At 41.8% G+C, this 14,406-nt stretch overlaps 1 protein-coding gene across 11 annotated transcripts in view; it reads right to left on the bottom strand.

Moving 5' to 3' along the window:
• Positions 1-14,406, bottom strand: part of LTBP1 (latent transforming growth factor beta binding protein 1) — a 406,687-nt gene that overhangs the window by 29,301 nt on the left and 362,980 nt on the right. For all 11 annotated transcript variants that reach the window (XM_032352967.1, XM_032352969.1, XM_032352970.1 and 8 more), the window contains 4 exons: positions 4,174-4,350; positions 3,346-3,432; positions 1,240-1,368; positions 412-552 (listed from right to left, as the gene is read on the bottom strand). In XM_032352967.1, coding sequence (XP_032208858.1) covers positions 412-552; positions 1,240-1,368; positions 3,346-3,432; positions 4,174-4,350 — 534 coding nt within the window. The remainder of the gene's footprint in view (positions 1-411; positions 553-1,239; positions 1,369-3,345; positions 3,433-4,173; positions 4,351-14,406) is intronic.

The following is a 14,406-nucleotide window of genomic DNA, read 5'->3' as shown; positions in this document are numbered from 1 at the left end:
CCCATCATGTTCCAATTAAACCCCTCCCTCTGCCGCTTCCCATCATTATAGAAAGCACTGCACTGTCTTCCTTCTACACTCCATAATCCTAAAGCACTTCTGATTTTCCAATCTTCCCTTTTTTTTTTTACACCCACGCTTCTGTCAGATCCTACCAATTCTTTCTACATAACACTTTGCAGATTCATGCTTCCTCACCCAATTCATCCACCAAAGCCCTGGACTAGTGACACTTCCTGCTCAAGTACTCAATTCCAAACTTCCTGCCTCTCAACTGACGTCATCCAAGGTTGCTCCTGGCAGTGATGATAGATAGATCAATTATGCCAATTACGAGTAGCATATCATCTCCCCGGGGATAAACAGTGAGATTTACTGGGACGTAGACTTGCATCTCAGATCCAAACGTACCGTGCGACTCCGTTGGGGGTATACACCTTTTCTCTGAAGCATCCAGGACCATTGGGTGGGTACAGAAGCAGTTATAAGAGCCTTCTGTGTTAACGCACTGGCCATCAATACAACTACTGGGGTCCTGACATTCATCCAAATCTTAAGAGAAAAAATTATTAAAGACAATCAGCAATAAGTTGTACGTCATACATGTCCCAAACTTCACACACTGCGAACTTTCGTCCAGATCCTAGGGGCTGCCACACGTTCAGTAACTACACATCATCATCCAAGACAGAATAGCTCTGACTAGAGAAATATTAAGTTGTATCGATTGGAAAAATAATGGTGCCCTGCTGCTGCTGACATTAAAGAAAGAAAGAAAACATTTAGGAACAGGATATGCTTCGAAATTCAAGATAAAATGTCTCTTTATGATAGCTTTAAAATTATTTCCTTTTTGCTATGTTTTTTCTGCCTAGTGTATATGGTTTTCTGCTTAAGCCTTAAAGTCTGGGTCAGTATTTAAAAATGACTTTCACTTGCATGGTTTGAGTGATGAAACAGGAGGCTCCCCAGACCAAAAGAACACTTTGGTTAAACCAGTGACCTGAATTATAATTCCACATTGAATATTAACTCTTTGCTTGAAATCTGTTCAAATAAGAGTATGGAGGTTTTTTATTTTCTTAAATCTCGCTCAAGAAAAAGATCCATAAAACATTTGAAGATCTTTCCGACACGTGACTCAGATGCTAGGGAACTGTTTTTACTACATACACAGTGTTTACTTATCTTTTTCCATCTGTGTATTTTCACAGCACAATGTGGCTTCTTCACACTTACCGAAGCACTGTAGTTTGACGGGATCATAGTATGTCCCCTGCTTACAGTAGCATTCGTAACCAGGCTGAGTGTTCAGACAGAAGCCATTTTTACAGATTTCTTGCCCAAAGAGCATGCATTCATCCGCATCTATGGGGGGGAAAATGGAGAAAGAGAACAGTTAGCTTAGGTCTTTCAGTTAAAAAGAAAAGTCTAACCGATATGGGGCTTCAAGTTAGATATTATGATATTCATAGCCCAAAGAATCTTCAGAAACAACAACAGAAGATTTTTAAGGTTTTCAGAATTTATCATAGTTTTAAGAACTAGTTTTTAGAAAAATTTTTAGAAAAGTTTTCAGAAATTTAGAATAAAATTTTAAGAAAATTCTTAAAGACCCAACTCACAGATGTGGAGACAGACTCTGTGATACCTATGGAACAATGTCCAAAACATTAGTGCAGAAGGTCTTCTTGTAAAGACCATCTCTGGGTTGCTACCTCCTATTTGATGAAATAATCTATGGATTTCACAACGCGACCAATGATATTTTCATAAGGATATACCTTTTAAGAAAAGTGGCTTCTATAAATGTATATTTTGGCCCATTAACTAGTTGAGATGAAGAACACTCCCAAGGAGAGTTTGATGGGACTCGATGAGGCTTCTTTCTTGGTGATAATGACCAGCTAAGAAAAGCACAAGTTGCTAAGGGGGGTGGCGGGCCCACTCCTCCACAGAATTTATAGCGCTCGCCATCTGCAAGCCTCAGTTTACTCAGTGCTAAGTTGGAGACAACAGGAACATCTGATAGGACTCAAACAACTGAATGAGAAAATCCATGTAGAAGAATCCACAGACTCTCATAAACTATTATCCCTTACTTTCATTGCTATTATTATTATTGTCATCAGTTCTAGCATTTTAGAGCAAATGCCGTCTCATTAAAAAGAAATCATAGGCTCTGAAGATGAATCACTCAAAGTCACACAGCTGGAAAATGGCAAAGTCGAGTCCATAATACATGGCTGTTTGGATCTGCAACTAATATTCCAACCATTTACAGCACTGCTAAGACAGGGTGAGGAGGAACTTATTTTTATATGAGAGAGGGTGACTTTATGGTAAAATCAGGGCTCTGTTCCACAATATGAAGTGAGATTTAACCATATCCCTGCAAAAACAAAGTAGGATATTTGGGAACTTGAAGACCGTTAAACACATATTGCAAACCAAGTCTTGTTATTTAATTGGACTAAATCATAAATAGATTTTAAAAACACATATGGAATTTCTTACCCAGCTACTGACTATCCTTAAGACACTATTCTCAACAACGGAAGGACAATAAAAATGTTTAGTCTATATTCCAGCCACTTAGCAGTTTTCAATCTTAAAATGTAAAGGGGGGAAAAAACCCACATTGTATATGAGATGTCAATAATACCTCTACCATGGAAATGTCAAAAGTGAGTGGTTACCAAGGAAATATTCATACATGTGGTTTAAATTTTGCCAAAAAGGCTGTGCATTTATTTTAGAATTATAGACTAATAGCATTAAATATAGAACACACATCTACTTTAGTTTTCTTCTTTTCTATTCCTTATGAGGAATCTGTAGCCTTTGGTAAAAGTCTCTTAGCCATAGTGGGATGAGTTCTAAAAAGGGCAAGAATCTTAACTTTGTTGATAACCACACAGACCAACATAATGGCAGTCAAAATTACACAGTTTTAAATCATGTTATTTCTAACGTATGTCTGGAATAAAAGAATAAACTTATAGAAGTACCTCGTAGGTACAGAATTTTGTCTTAAGTATTTTGAGTATGTTATCTCATTTAATTCTCACAATAAACCTCGGAGACATTACTCCCATCTCAGATAGGAAGAGATGGAAACTCAGCAGGTTAACAGGACATCCCAAGGCCAACAGTCCTATGTTTTCTAAATCGCAAGACAGACCTCTGCCTGGAATCTGTAGGGACCCTCCAATAGAAGAATTAAAGACTTTCTAATAAGTTTCCATGATTAGAAGAACTCTAATTCTGTTGAACCCAAGCCATGATTTTACTTGAATGATGATATGCACATGTGTTGCAAATTCGCTTCTGTTTGATTCTGACCTTTATAGCTCTCACCACCCGACTCGTAAGAGGATTCTCCACTGGGGACAAAACCTTTCCCTCTAGGACACATTTCGGTGAATTCAGCTGAGTTCAGGAGAGACCCAAAACAAACAAACAAACAAACAAACAGAGAGTTAAAAGAAGAAAAAAAAAAAGAACATCCTCCATTAATTTGTGCTTTAAACTCAGTTTTTCTTTCTCAGACTCAGTAACTTTAAGGCAAATCTTGTCATCTAATTCAGGCAAATACATTCAGCACAATCTCCGAAATTACAGAGTAGGGGCAAATAAATCTAATGGCTTTATAAGTTTACCAGTAACTTTAAAAAACTCCCCGAACTCATGCACTTTTGATTTACCTACATTTTGGCTGATGTGATGATTTCCTTCTACCTGACTGTGGTTTCTAGTGTTTTAAAGGTTTAGTAAGATTCCATCCAGGCAAGATCTTAGTCTAAATACGCAAGCTCTAGTTACAGATAATGCGGTGTCAGCTTTAGCAAAAAAGACTGGTTTGTAAAAATGTAATAAAACGGAGTCACCTTTCTGCCAAAATACCCTATGGGACCTCACTGTAACAGTGTATTCTGTGACGGGACTGAAGTTAAGTTTAAGATTTCATTTGGAGGTAGGACGATGGGGGAGGATTCCAGGCCTGAATGAAATGTACTGCAAGGTGATCTCATCTTCGCTCTGCTACGGCAGGTCCCAGGCAATGCCATCGTTACAAGGCTTCAATGCAGAGACCAAAATGAGAAAATGCCAAAGCCCTGGACAGCAGAGGACCAGACCCAATGATGAACACACCACTCAGCAGGTCCTTACCAGTCCCCACCACTGGGCAAGGGAAGATCTCACAGTTGTCTCCCCACCCGGCCCCAGAAGTACAGCAGCATTCTTGTTTGGTGACGTTGGGGGCCAGCACGTTATCACAGAGGCTGGCATCGTTGAGATTATAGTAGCATTCTTTCTTTTCTTCCTTGGGTTGATCTTCATCTAAGACTAAAGAGAGTGGAGAACGTGAGAAGAGGACCTCCAGGACCCATCAGGTCTGTATCACAACAGAGCAGAAGACACAACAGTAAAAAGGCAGGTGTGTCAGCATCATTTCACTTACACAAACTGGCCCTTCTGTTTTCAGCGGTGGTGGATTCTTCCACTGCATGATAAAAATGCCTGGAATCCTGAATCTTGATGGATTTCTAACACACCCCAAGAGTGTAAATCTGTCAAAATCATTTCCTTTTACGTTAACCAATTACTTTATTCTTGTACATTTGGCCGTGACAAGAGTTTCCATATATGCTTTCTTGCCAAACATTGAGCTATATGAGCTGTAACACCTACTTAAATCAATGAAAATTTTCCCCAACATTTGACCAGAGAAGTGAGGCCACACAAAACATTTAACTCTTAGGTGGTTATTTGAATCAACCATGCCCCAGTCTTTTCTGAATAGAACAAGGCAGCATAAGATAACCAGAAAAACACTGCAGTAACCTCAAGTCTATAAAATAACCTTTTGTTCCTGAAAGTCTACCTCAGTTGCTACAAAATACAGTTTTGAAGGAAATAATGAGTACCAGCTAAACCTCAGGGTAAAATTTCAAGCTGGGTTCTAGTTGGGCTCATATATTTTCCAACAGACTCAGTTTAATCCTCTGTGAGAAAAGACAAAGTGATGGGACAGAAAAGAAACAACGAGAACAAAGTCTACCTACTTTCAGAAAATACCACACATGATTTAATCCCATCCGATTTGTAGTCTGTGAACAAGAGTGTGCTTTTAAAAAACAATCAATAGGGGCGTCTGGGTGGCTCAGTTGGTTGGGCAACTGCCTTCGGCTCAGGTCATGGTCCCAGAGTCCTGGGATCGAATCCCACATTGGGCTCCCAGCTCCATGGGGAGCCTGCTTCTCCCTCTGACCTCCCCTCTCATGCTCTCTCTCTCTCTCTCAAAATAAATAAATAAAAATCTTCAAAAAAATAAAAAACAATCAATAGTTTCAGACTAGGCTTGTAAAATAGTCTAATCTCTTCCCTATCATAGGCTGTAGAGGTCGAATTACTGCCTGTGATTTAGTTAGAACTTATTAATAGTTTTTATTTTATGCTGTATCAAATAAAGAGCTGACTGCTGCCATCACAATTATTTAGATTAATTCCAGCAAAATATTTTCATCAGAATGCTGTTGTTTCCAGATTTTTAGACACAAAGAAACTACAGGGACAAAGGGAAAAACATTTGCCAGTGAGGATAAGACATTAATGTCAACACCTACCTTTGTTTTGTAGTTGGTAGATAAATTGTATTACAAGGAAAGTTTAGTGAGGTATTTTCACAATAGTTTCCTATGTATTTATTTTGGCAGGTTCAGGTTGACTGTGAAAACTAGATCAATATGCCCTATAGCAAGTCTTCCTAAAACAGAAGTTCACAGAATTCTATCACAAAAGCTACTACCCCTTTCTTTCCTCCTATGGCAAAGAAAACAAGCAAAACAACAAACAAAACTGACGTACATATTACTCTCAAAACACAGAACATCCACGAGAATGTAAAAGATCCCTGCTCACAACTGATTTCGGCTCCTTCTCAAATCATTCTGTCTTTGACATAATTCAGTCTGGACTCTCAGTTAGCGTTCAGAGCCGATGACAAATTTCAACCTGGAATAAGCGTCCAGGAAAAAGCAGAAATGCTGATTTCTACAGCAGTTTATGAAGCAGTTTTAAATCATTTCCTTGTGTGTGACATCAGATAAAAACCTGCCACAACCCTCGTCCCCTCTAGGTTTCAGGCGTGCAGAAGACAGAAATGGGCTTTGCCCACATGGATGGAGCAGACGACCACCACTTCATTCTCCTCAGGAGGGGCTCCAAGATCGTACACACAGAATTCTCTAGGAAATGTAAGGGCATTCCAAGATATTAAAATCCATGGGGCGTCTGGGTGGCTCAGTGGGTTAAAGCCTCTGCCTTCGGCTCAGGTCATGATCTTAGGGTCCTGGGATCGAGTCCCGTATCGGGCTCTCTGCTCATTGGGGAGCCTGCTTCCTCCCTCTCTCTGCCTGCCTCTCTGCCTACTCGTGATGTCTGTCTGTCAAATAAATAAATAAATAAATAAATAAATAAAATCTTAAAAAAAAAAAAATCCATCATGAGCTCTGTAGAAAATTTTGTAAATGCTTCCCCAACACTTGTGAATAAATTGACAGCCTACTACTACTAATTCTGCTCATTTTATCCAGAGGACCTAAACGTGCAGCTAGCTATGAATGGATGCATTTAGAAATACTATTCAAATCAGCACCATAATTGGTCAAGTTTACAGTCTGTGCTAAAAAAGGGCTGAATAACTGTTTTCTTCTTGTGTTCAAAGTCATAGGTATGTCATGGTGTTTCTTACAAAATGGAAAACTATACAGGAGGACATCATGAAGATTGCTACATCCACAGGTGATGAGACCCCACAGGCTTCTGTGTTAATAAATATGGTCTGGGTTCTACCATGTTTGTTTTACTCATAGCACAGAAACTAAGAAAAAAAAATATCTTTGTTTTCCTTTTTTTCTGGAAGGATACTCCCAAGTTATTGCATAAGGGAAAGGACCAATAACATTACTATACTATTCAGGTTTTACATTGGTTGTTAATAGGTTTTATTTTTTCTCCAAGCAGATTGAAAATTCAGTGTTTACACAGCTGAAATTGGGGATTAGGCCCTCATCCGTGTTTGGAAAGAGATGCAAATTCTTCTCAAAAAACTGGTCCACAAAGGTCATTCTGTGAAAAAATGGCAATTTCTTTATCTTTCTAACCTTTAAATAATTAACTTCCTAGAGCATTTTTCCACTGGGGAACACTGAGCCATGAACACAATGCAATGTGATTTCTTTAGAGAACCTCTGTATGGGTTTAGGTCACTGTTGCCACAGGAGGAATGGTTCTATTGCAAAATAATTTTAAGACAGCTAATCAACAGACACAAAAGCATCAGACATTAAAAGGAATGAATTTTATTTTTCTTAAAGCTTTTATGAATAAGATTAGCTATACCACATACTTCAAGCCACAGACTTCTATGAAATAAACTGTCTCCTTTCTAGTATTTTCAGATGTCATTTTTAAATTTTATTAAGAGGTTGGCATAACATCTGGGCGTAAACAGCAATTTGCGTAGTTCAATCCTAGGGTACGGACGGTGACAAGAAGTGAGTTTTTGGATCTTTTACTGAAGCAATTTTTACGGAGCCCTTCCTTGTGATCCAGAGTAACTCCGTTAACAGTAACTAGGAAAATAGTCCAGCTTTCTTCAACCTAACAGCAAACCTAAGATGAGACCAGGGAAGGAAACAGTCCTATAAATAAACGCCACATCCTCTTCTTCATGATGAACCAGGAGAAGACATTTCTAGAAGGTGCTCTTCATAAGTGGCACTTGTGACTCGACCCACAACTTGTATGGGTTATCAAGCAACCTCACCTTCCAGAAGAGACAATTCAGGGTGGGTCCAATGTGTCATGCCTACTGCTTTCCCTAAACCTCTTCTATGGGGCTCAGCTTCCTAGCATCTGAACGGGCATGGGTTTGTTTTGCTTTGCTTTTTTCCTTTCTTTCTCCTCTTTGAGACAAAGAGGGAGGGGTCACCAGATAATCTCTGCTAGGGTAGGGTGCAGCTACAAGGTCATACAGGGCCATCATGTTCCCTTGCTCTGAAGAGAAAGTTGTGGGTCGAGTCACAAGTGCCACTTATGAAGAGCACCTTCTAGAAGTGTCTTCTCCTGGTTCATCATGAAGAAGAGGAAGTGGCGTTTATTTATAGGACTGTTTCCTTCCCTGGTCTCATCTTAGGTTTGCTGTTAGGTTGAAGAAAGCTGGACTATTTTCCTAATAAAAGTGGACCTGGGCATTTTAAATGGGCTTGTTAAATGGCTTTTAGGGGTGCCTGGGTGGCTCTGTTGTTAAGCGTCTGCCTTCAGCTCAGGTCATGGTTTGAGGGTTCTAGGATTGAGCCCTGCATCTGGCTACCTGCTCAGCGGGGAGCCTGCTGCTTCTTCTCCCACTCCCCCTGTTTGTGTTCCCTCTCACTGTCTCTCTCTGTCAAATGAATAAATAAAATCTTTTTTTTTTTTTAAGATTTTATTTATTAATTTATTTGACAGAGAGAGATATCACAAGTAGTCAGAGAGGCAGGCAGAGAGAGAGGGGGAAGCAAGCTCCCTACTGAGCAGAGAGCCCCATGTGGGGCTCGATCCCAGTACCCTGAGATCATGACCTGAGCCGAAGGCAGCGGCTTAACCCACTGAGCCACCCAGGCGCCCCTGTGTGTTTGTTTTTAAGATTTTATTTATTCAGGGCGCCTGTCTCATTTTTTTTTTAAAAAAAAAACAAACACACAAATGGGTTTTTATTTCCAATTTCCATTTGCAATGTATTCTGAAGGTCTTTCTGAGCTAATAATCCTCTTCATACCCTTCTGGGACAGTCGGTATTTTGACAATGACCAACGAGTAACATCACAAATACTCGGATACAGTGTCCCCCCCTCCCAAAAAAAACACCCGCCATAGTTCTGAAAAAGACATCAATTTATAAAACTCTAACGATGGTACTGTTCAGTAAATTACTTTCAACACAATCATTCATGAAGCTTTGTCTTTTTAAAAATTTTAAAATCTCTACAGGCACTACTGTTTTATACCAACTCATGTTTTTACGAGAAAACAATTCCTAGTGTAATATTCCAAGGAGGAATAAAAGAAAGCTTGGAAATTCATTATTTTTCCTTTTCCCCCTGGTTGTCTCGATTAAAGACTTGCAAGATGAGATGTGTGTGTGTGTGTTAAGTGGGATTCAGGAGAGAGCCACTGCTGAGTTTCAGAAAACGAGCACTGACAATAGGAAGGGGCCAGACAGGAAGGGACGCAAGTAAAAAGGAAGACTGGAAATAAGGGCTAATAAGTTCAATGGTAAAGGTGTGAAAGTCAAAATGGAGATGAGAAAGCCAAGCACGAGAGAAAAAATATATGGGAGAAGATTCCTCCACATAGTTCCTATCCCTAAAGCAGTCAGGCAGGTGGGGAGTCAGGCCCTGATCTAAGCCCTACTGCACATGGCCAGGGTGGGCAAGGCTACCATGGAAGGCTGCCTGGAGGAGCTGACCTTTGAGCCAACATCTTAAAAAATAAATTCTGAAAAACTGGACGGGAAATAAGGTGTGACAGGAGTGAGGAGGAATGAAAAAGTACAATCGTCTTAAAGTCTGTGTGGGTGGAGTACGGTGAGGGGAGGTGGGCTCGGCAGAAGGAGTTCAGGGAGGGTGACTCTGAGAGCCCGAGGCTGGGACAGGGATGCACGGGCATAGGAACAAGTGAAATTTGATTTCCTGACTCAGGTATAGGGTAGAGGACACCACCACCGTCTGCTGGAAGAAGGTCGCCTCAGGGCCTCCTCTAAGAAGACAGGAAATAAATACTGGCCAGGGTGAAGGAAGGATCTTGGTCTTCGTTTCTTTTTCGAGAAGAGAATGGGAGAAGTGAGCCTGAGATAGGAACAGGCTGGGGAGAGTGGGGAAAAGAGAAAGCTTATGACTCAGGGAGTGAGTACTGGAAACTGGGAAAGTCAGGGCAAGAGCCCAGGGACAGAGAAGCCTCCCGGAAGCAGGATGAAGCCCCACAGGAAGGAAAAATGGGTGTGACACGCTGAGGCAGGTGAGCAGATGCTGCATGTGGAGACAGAGAAAAGAGAAGAGGTCACAACAGCAAAAGCACTGTTGTGGTCACAGGGCACCTGGGTGGCTCAGTCATTAAGCGTCTGCCTTCTGCTCAGGTCATGATCCCAGGGTCCTGGGGTGGAGTCCAGCCTCTGGTTCCCTGCTTCTCCCTCTACCCCTCCCCCCACTCATGCTCACACTCTCAAATAAATAAATAAATAAAATCTTAAAAAAAAAAAAAAAAAGCCTGGTCACAACACAGACACACAGGTGTCGTGAGGGCTTGTGAAGATGACTGGGAGAGTAGAGCCACATCAGACGTGACAGGTGGACTATCTGGAAATGTTTAAAAGGAAATGCACAAACCCTTCCTCTTCAGGCCCTATTCATGGCAAATGCTAGGATCCCACGTGATTTCCAGCGCAACGGGGTGGGGGTCTCTCCCGTAGCCTCGAGAACACGAAATGACTCGCATCCAGGCCAAGTCTGTCACTTGGTTCAGCTGGTACTGGTTTGTGCAAACGTGGACAACTCTTTACTGAAAACGTGGATATTATTTTGGATACTAGATAGAGCAAGTAAAAAACTTCCTAAAAGTAAAAGCACGGTTTGAAAAATTTTTCTAGTCTCCCTGAATGTGGGAAGAAAACGGACCCAGCTTCCCCCTCCCCGCAAACAAATGAGCCCGTTTTCCTTATACTTACCTTATTTGACTTTTCCTATAGACTTACCTTATTTTATGGTATAGCGGCATTACCAATACACAAGAAGACCCCAGGAGCTTGATGGCATTTTACAATGTTTACATTTTAAATACTGTGTTCTTGCTGTCTTTTTTTCCTACCTAAGGCCTTTTTTTCTAATCAGAAATTATTTTTGAAAAAACTCTTTCAATGTTAATTTATTTTACAGGTTAAGTAAATACATTATTAAAAAAAAACCCTACTCTGCCAAATATAACAGTTGAATGATATTATATGTGGTTTCCTGTCTTTAAAAAAATATTGTATATACATAAAACCTATAGTGAAACTACCTCTCCAGGAAGAGAACAAGAATGCTGTGTGGGTTTAATTGTCAGAACCATGAGGATGATTTGCACGTGCCCCTTGACAGCAGGGAAGCATAATTTATACTTATATATACATTTATATATAAGTATATATATATAGTATAAATGCATAAGTATAAATGCATAATTTATAAGTATAAATGCATAAGTCCTCATTCAAGTGTGGCCCCCACTGTATCTTTGATAAAAATGTATCTCTGATAAAATGAATAATTATATTAATTCTACAGAACTACCTGGGAATGAGATGGTGAGATACAAAGTGGATACGCTCTCCAATCAAACAGGCAATTTGATTCAAGAGTCACTGAGTGTCTGCCACAGGTCAGGCACCATGCACGCTAAGCAGTGAACAAGGTTACAGGGGATGCAGAAGAGGAGGAAGATGGAGTATCGGGTCCTGTTGCCCCGCTAGTGGATTTGAACTTCACGCTGTAGGGAGCAGGAAGCAGCTGAAGCTTTCTGTCTGAGCCCCTGAGCACCGGGGATTGCACGCAATGGATCACTAAATTCTGTACCTAAAACCAGCGCCGCACTGTATGTTAACTAGAATTTAAGTAACAACTTGGAAGAAAAAAATAATAAAACCAGACTCGTGTTTTGCAAACATCAACCGTGGCAACTGCAAGGAGCAGGAATTGATAGGAGAGGCTGGAGGGAAGTCAGGAGGGTACTGCCACGGTCCGGGTAAGAGACGCTGAGGGACTGGCCCGGAGGAGTGAGGAGCAGGGAGAGCTTTGAAGGACACTGTGGAAGTAGAACTGGCAGGACGTTATGATGGCCTGGAGGAATGGTGAGAAAAATTAAGGTATGATGATGTCAGGATTTCTCGTACTGACGCTTGGCAATTAATGAGTGAACACCGGTTAGGGAAGGAATGGTAAAGAATTCGGTTTTGGATAATTTCGGGCAGATACACGTACAAGACTGCCTGGGAGAAAGGTCCAATAATAGGCAGCTGGAAATAAGAGCACGGCCCTAAGGACGGAGGAGGAGGCAGAAAGTATTTCCTTGGCAGTGAGTACCACGTAAGTAATCGTTGACTCAGAGACGAGGATTAAATATCCCCGGAGAAGCACAGAGAGTAAAAAAGAGGCCTGAACATGCAACTCCCCAGGACATTGTTATTTAAGGAATGGGCAACAGAAAAAGAGTCTGGGAACAAGAAAGAGAAAGAACAGAGAAAGAAGAAGGAGGATACAGGGAAGACAAATGTCCTAAAATCAATCAAAGGGAAAAGAAGGGGTGGGGGGGGGATGGGAAACCACTGTCCATTTTTCTCTTGAGGAGTCAGCAGGGAGACTAATGGCTTTAGCATGTAGGAGCTCACCGCTGACCCAAGGGAAAAGCGTTTCACGCAGACGAACGAGCGGGAGGGCCTTGGATCAAATGGGAGACGGTCCCGTGGAGGTAGGAGGAACATGGATGTCCCCCCAAAGAGTCTGGAGGTCAGTGCGGTGACAGAGGGCATCCCTGGATGGCGCCATTGCAGGGGATTTTCATTTTAAAAAAATATATATTTTATTTATTTGACAGGGAGAGAGATCACAAGTAGGCAGAGAGGCAGGCAGGGCGGGGGGTGGGGGAGGAAGCAGGCCCCCCGCTGAGCAGAGAGCCCGATGCGGGACTCGATCCCAGGACCCTGAGATCAAGACCTGAGCCGAAGGCAGAGGCTTAACCCACTGAGCCACCCAGGTGCCCCTTATTTTTATTTTTGATCTATTTTCGTATTTGCCAATTTTCTGAGGAGAATGCGCCTCATTTCAGTAAAGAAAACAAAACAAAGAAAGGAAGTGAAAAGGAAGCCAGTTTTAGAAGAATCTGGTGTCACGGGGTCCTCAGCCTTGAGAAGCGGAGTGGTGACGTGGAAGAGACCTGGGAGCGGGGTTTCTGCACAGCATCCGCCAGCGGGCCCTAAGGAGAACATTTAGAACTTCTCTCTGGGCCTGGGCTTCCTTACACATAAATATCGGAGCTGGGCTGGAAAACCACGAAGGCGCTTCCTTGTTGTAGAAGTCTAGGCCTGAGCTTGTGAGGCGACACATTAGCAAGAAATGGTTTTTAGGGAAACCCTGAAATAAACTGTCAAGAACGATTAATTTATAATTTATAATTTATAATGCCAATTATCCCTCCAACTTATGTTCTATAATTTCTGATCTTGCTTATTCACTTTTCTTAGAGTGAGGAACCCTTGCCTCAATTATAACATACATCTTTTTGTGTTCTTTTCTTATACCTTTTGTTTTAAAAATAAAACCCAGTTCCTACCCCCCGAGTCTCCTCTGTGCACCAATCAAGACAGAGAGCTGCGTTTTGTGGGTAAGGCCTGAGGGCTTCAGCTGGCAAGACTACATATTTACTGCTTCCTTTAGAGTGCCCACGGACGTCAAGTTTTTATTGACCAATTATCACAGGCACTGAGGAAATAGAAGCACCAGGCTGTATTTCACGTGCATACCCTCTTACACGTGATGAGTGGCGTGGATTTTTTTTAGTCATTTCTGTTGCAGGTGCTTTTAGGCAACATACAGCAATGTCAATTAGTGGCCAAAGGCCCAGGTAGTAAAAACCATTACGCCAGACCTAAAAAGAAAAAATTAGGTGGGAGCCAAGATGTAGTTTAGAAACCAAAATCCTATGATAGGAAAATTCAAAAGTACAACCTGGCATGATGTGCTAGGGGAAGTGGGTGCCCTTCGGGCCGTGCGTCTCCCACCTGTTCCAGAATACCTCTCGGGAAACACCCACAGACCCGTGACAGTGGTCTGCTGTCTCTAGTTATGGGACAAATCTGCACACTGATGTGAAGTGTGCCTTCCTGCCACGCACCCCTCAGCTCTGGTTCTGTCTGCAGTCTGATCCCACCGCAGATGACTCGCTACTGCCCACTGCTGGAATGCCCTGGGTCCTGGGGAAACTTTGTTCCAGCCGAGGAACAGCGTTCCAGCCTATATTGCAAATTTTTCACCTTTCCTTTCTGAATTACGTTTCAGGAAGGACGAGGTCTGCGCTGTTGGTCTATCATATGGAGAATACTATTAATCTGAGTCCTTGTTAAAAACTTTCACTTGAATTTCCTACACCACAGTTTGTTTTATTTAACAGCAGCTCCTTTGATTGGAGGAGACTAATTCTTTGAAGTGGCCTCCATTTAACCAATCTGTTCCATGAACCAATGTTCCCTCGCCCTCTGAAAAGCACCCTGGCCAGTGTCCTCAGCCAGCTGGCCACTCTCCAGTGGGAGCACACGCGTTTGATCTCACGTGT

The sequence above is a fragment of the Mustela erminea genome, chromosome 7 (assembly GCF_009829155.1).
Source record: "Mustela erminea isolate mMusErm1 chromosome 7, mMusErm1.Pri, whole genome shotgun sequence".
In the NCBI taxonomy this organism is placed as follows: domain Eukaryota; kingdom Metazoa; phylum Chordata; class Mammalia; order Carnivora; family Mustelidae; genus Mustela; species Mustela erminea.
The sequence above is the reverse complement of the archived record's forward strand: the minus strand, read 5'-3'. Positions and strand labels throughout refer to the sequence as shown.